The sequence below is a fragment of the Cibotium barometz genome, chromosome 40 (assembly GCF_041138505.1).
Source record: "Cibotium barometz isolate CiBa-2024 chromosome 40, ASM4113850v1, whole genome shotgun sequence".
Classification (NCBI taxonomy): Eukaryota; Viridiplantae; Streptophyta; class Polypodiopsida; order Cyatheales; family Cibotiaceae; genus Cibotium; species Cibotium barometz.
Window position 1 is genome coordinate 14,458,385 of NC_141085.1, and position 4,920 is coordinate 14,463,304.

The following is a 4,920-nucleotide window of genomic DNA, read 5'->3' on the forward strand; positions in this document are numbered from 1 at the left end:
GGAGCTACTATAATTTTTTTAGTAGATTGTTTTGAACATAGGAAGCCCATCTTGAGTTGGTATTAGTTTCTATTTCTTTCTTCAGGGCAATGCAGGCTTAGAGGGAAAGGCACATGACCTTTGTACTTGGGGCTCTAGAAGTGATGAGAAACTACACAAGTGTGTCTAATTAATATAGAGAAAAATTTGGGTAGGATTTTTTAAACTGAAAGTTGGGTCTGGTGCTTTTTAAAACGACAAAGAAAGCCTTAAAAGAGGCTTAACTAGTTCTCAACATACTTGACTCTAAGGGGCTTAAATAGTTCTAAGCATATCTTTAATTGATGTTATATTCTAAAAAATGAACTGCATATACATGGATAATTTTTTTGTGGTGTTTTTGACATGCTTAAAAATTCTTTGAGGAAGTAAAAAAGTAAATTGTTTTTTAAAAAGAGCCTAAATCATGGCCTTCAAAAAGTAAACGTTTAAAGCCCTTTTGGCTCTTGTTTTAAGTTTAAAAAGCAACTACTATATTGTATTGGGTGTATTTTCTTAGAGAAGAGTAGCATTTTTTTACCAAAAGCCACAAAAGTAGCATTTGTTACATATAACAAGAACCCTTCTCTCCTCTTATAATCAACATATTTGAACATGTACTTTGGAAAGTAGTGTACTTTTCTGAATTAAAACTAAATATTGTTCTTGGCAAAAAAAATCATCCTAACAAAGATTTTCAATCAAAGGTGTACCACTACTCCTTGCTTCTAATGCATTTCATGAATAGGAGGATATCAAATTTTGCCACCATGTTTCTCCTACCTAATCATCGTATATGTGTAGATGCACATTACTAAGAACCAACAAAAAGATCCTCCATCCCACTATCAGAACGTTGTCCAAGAGATTGTTAGCTAATGAATTATTTTGGGACATTTGTCTTGTGCGTGTAGCCAAGTGAAAACTAGAAATGGAAGGTATGATTATGACTCATTGTTTCAAGGTGCAGTAAAGCCTGCCAAGCTTGTCATGTTTACATGAGTAGAGAAAATCACTTGTTCAAAGCTCGATTTCCAAGCAATAATTAAGTGGAAAGTAACTTTTAAACAATCATTCCATTGCCCACTGAAAACTTAGTACTTTTCAACAATCATTACATTGCCCCCGGAATTACATTGCCCACATGGACTATATAGTTGACATTCCTATTCTAGTTCTTAACCATATATATATTTGCTACGTCTCAAAACTCCAAACATCTTAGGGTCTCATAGGTTGGCACTTGGTCATTGCCTAAACAAATTTTGGCTACTAGTAGGCATCTTCTTATCTTAGGAGGCCAAAGATTGCCTAGTCAAAACACACCAAAGAATGGGTTTTCTTACACAGTTTTAGGGTATTTGCACATTCCCTAGAGTTTCTTAGCACGAGTGGCTTGCGTGAGAACAACCTCCCAATCGTGTGTTGCGATAGACTTCAAAATGATGGGCGTGGGCCGGCATCATGCATGATATTATGGTGGGTTACAAAATTCAAAATGACGGACAGGTCAATCTCCGTCCATTGTACTACGTGAGAAGAAGTATGGGCGCGGTCAGGTGTGTAAAGGCGGTACGGCAGAAATTGTGAAGAAAGATGGCCGGGTAAAGACCCTAATTATGACACGGCACAATTTACCGCAGAATCTCGGGACCTGAAGTGTGGGCGTGCGTGCAATTCAAACTGTACATCTTGCATTAGGGCAGAGGAGATAAAACGCAGGGCCGCCGCCTCGTCGTTCAAGCTCAAATCACTGTTTGTTTCTGTGACGATACAACCATTCTGTCGGAGTGAAATTAGAGAAGGGTTAGCATGGAGAGCGAGCGGCGGCCCGTCGACGGGCCGCCTTCGCCCGCACTCGACTTGCCTTTTAGAGTAGCAGCACAGTGTTTCTGGCCATCTTCCGAGCTTCAGCCGCCATTACTCGCCCACCACAGTTACCACATCGGCCAGCCGGGCCGCGCCGCGGCCCTCTCCAGCGGCGCCCACAACAGCAAGCGCGCGGTCTGCAGCACCGGCTACCGGGGCGTCCGCCAGCGCAGGTGGGGCCGCTTCGCTGCTGAGATCCGCAACCCAGCCACCAAAGAGCGCAAGTGGCTAGGTACGTTCGACACCGCCCTGGAGGCCGCCTTCGCCTACGACCGAGCGGCACTGGCCATGCGCGGCCGCGACAACGCTCGCACCAACTTCCCCGCTTGGCTCTACATCAACAGCAGCACGGACTCCGCCTCTCTCTCCAGTCCATCTCATATGAACAACGCGGACTCCGCCTCTCTCTCCAGTCCATCTCATACGAACAACACGGACTGCACCTCTGCACCTCATTTCAACTCCTCCACCACCCACCACAGTACGAGCTCAGAACTTGCTCACATGGCCACACAGTATTCTAGCACCATTAGTCTTACGCCTTCAATTAATGATGAAATGTATTTACCTTCTTCCAGCTTTATATCTATGCCACCATTGATCCCTTATCACCACACACTCAGCTATGTGGTTGATAACCCTAACCCTAATCCTAATCCTTACCCTAACCCTAACCCCTTCATCTTTTCTTCTCCCACCCTCCCCTCACCCTGTACCTCCCACCTCGGACAACCTGCAAGCACCTCTTTCATCTCCCCACCTTACTCTAATCTGCAGTCTCCCCATTTTGCAACAAATTATGATCAAAGTAAGCCTCCTCTAGCCATGACAGACATCACCAGCCACCACAGCTACTCAACTTGCTCTGCAAATTCTGACCCCTTTGTAAACCCTCCTTCCTCTTTGGAATATGGGCTTTCATCAGAAGTGGAGGGTACTCCTAGCTTCATTGACACCTCGTATGTGGGCAGTTTTGAAGGTCATGGTAGGTATTAATAATAAAATGAAATCAGGAGATGAAGGAGAACAAACTTTTGCGCCATAGTTCCTGTGAGAGAGAAGGTTTAGCATAGGGTTTATACTATATCGCCATATCGTTGAATATAATATATTGTTTTTGTGCTGTTATATCTATCTCTTCGATGAATTAATTGAAATCTTAATCAAGCTTTCTAGAGTAACCACGCATCTCGTTCCTTTGGATGTAGATTTTCTGGCTCCCACTGCCATTAATTTTACGTGGTTGCGAACAGTGTTTCTAACCAGTTTAACAAAAAGGGATGACCTTAAAATCAACCTGTTTTTATTAGAAAAATGCATAGGTTAGTTTTATGAATTTCAAAATTTTGACCCTTTAAATTCAAGGCTAAACAAAATTACAAGCGTTTTTCTCAATTGGAGCTGTGAAAATTATACTAAAGGATAGTTTTTGTTTCTGACACTGGTTGCAAATTCACAACTCACAATTCTCACAATATGAGTTGGCAACCTCGCTCCCAAAGAGCTAGTTTTGCTTACTAGTGGAGGGCTATTTGAGTTGGCAACCTAGCTCTTAAAGACCCAAGCTAGGCCCAAGCTAGTTTTGGCAACTAGTTGTGAATTTAACCCTTCCAAAACGTAGGGTTGGTATGGTTACATTAACTACCTCAAAAGTAAAAACTAGTTGAAAATTTGTTGGTAAAAACTATTTCTCAGCCACACCACTGTAGGAATCGAGCCAAACATGCTGCCATTGGAAGGAGTCTTGATGTGATCTGTTGTTAAGAAACCTAGGGAAAGTAAGTCCAAGCAAGGAATTGCAAGGTATGGATGGGGCTTCCACCCAGGTTAGTGTTATGTACACAATTTTAGCCTCAGAGCCAAGGATCTAATTTTATGGAGATACATATAAAAAGCATGGGTGTTGGAGGAGGGGTTTAAAGCTTATAAGTTGAGATGGACATGACAAACCAAGCAATCTAGAGAAGCCAATGAGGACTCGATCTAGATATCTATCTATGTGAAGATATTTGAATATCAAGTTGAGATGGACATGACATACCAACCAATGAGAACTCCATCTAGATCTTTGTTTGTGTGACTATATTTGGGTGTCAAGTTGCTATGGACATGACATACTAGCCAATGAGAACTCCATCTAGATCTCTGTCTATGTGATGATATTTTGGTATCAAGTTGCAATGGGACATGACATACTAGGCAATTTGGAGAAGCCAATGAGGGCTCCATCTAGATCTCTATCTGTGTGAATGTGAGACCCCTCTGCCCCCTCCACGCACCGGATTCCCGGTTGCTAGCAGCGGAAGTAGCTTCCTCTTGCGTAGGGCAGGGTTTCCCACTCGGGGCCTCGCCCTCGAATGTCCAGACACGAGACTAATTTGGTGATCATTCCGAAACCGAAACCGAAAAAATTTCCCTTGCCCGAAAAACGGGGTCGATTCCACCTTTTTGCTTTTCTTAATGAATTTTCTAACGGGGTCAAGAGACTAAACTATCCGTCACCTGATTAAACCAGATAGAAGGAAAACTATCACTGACTTGGTTTGAAGAAATCAACGCTTTTTTCCTAACCGAAATCAGGTAGAGCCGTTGATCTAATCATTTGAGGAAATCAACGCTTTTTTCCTAACCGAAGTCAGGCACAACCATTGATCTACTCATTTGAGAAATTCTTCAGGTTTTTATTTAACTACTCGAATTCTAAGCGCATTCCTATTATTTCAATTTAATTATTAAAACTTCACTGATTCCAGCCTAACCCCATCCGGCCCATGGGTTACCCAACCACTGGAATCGGTAGAACCAGACAATTACTCACCCACCCATAATTGAATGCCTTTATTAATTTTTGCTTTCGAATACAGATACGCACACACTCCTCTTTAAAACTTTAACATATAAAATAATCCATTGACAAACAGTTATTGGTTACAGATGTCATAACTCAAAAATTCCATCCAGTCCCTTGTTTCTCAAAAAACAGTATCACTCTGGACTCTCCGTTGAGACCAACTAGTCAGCAAAAGATCCAGT

At 42.2% G+C, this 4,920-nt stretch overlaps 1 protein-coding gene across 1 annotated transcript; it reads left to right on the forward strand.

The window, feature by feature from the left end:
• Positions 1-1,775: 1,775 nt before the first annotated feature.
• On the forward strand, positions 1,776-2,972 carry LOC147615232 (uncharacterized). The gene has a single exon (XM_086778903.1). It carries the CDS (start codon positions 1,831-1,833, stop codon positions 2,881-2,883), a length of 1,053 nt encoding a protein of 350 aa, XP_086635029.1. The 5' UTR covers positions 1,776-1,830; the 3' UTR covers positions 2,884-2,972.
• Positions 2,973-4,920: the final 1,948 nt, after the last annotated feature.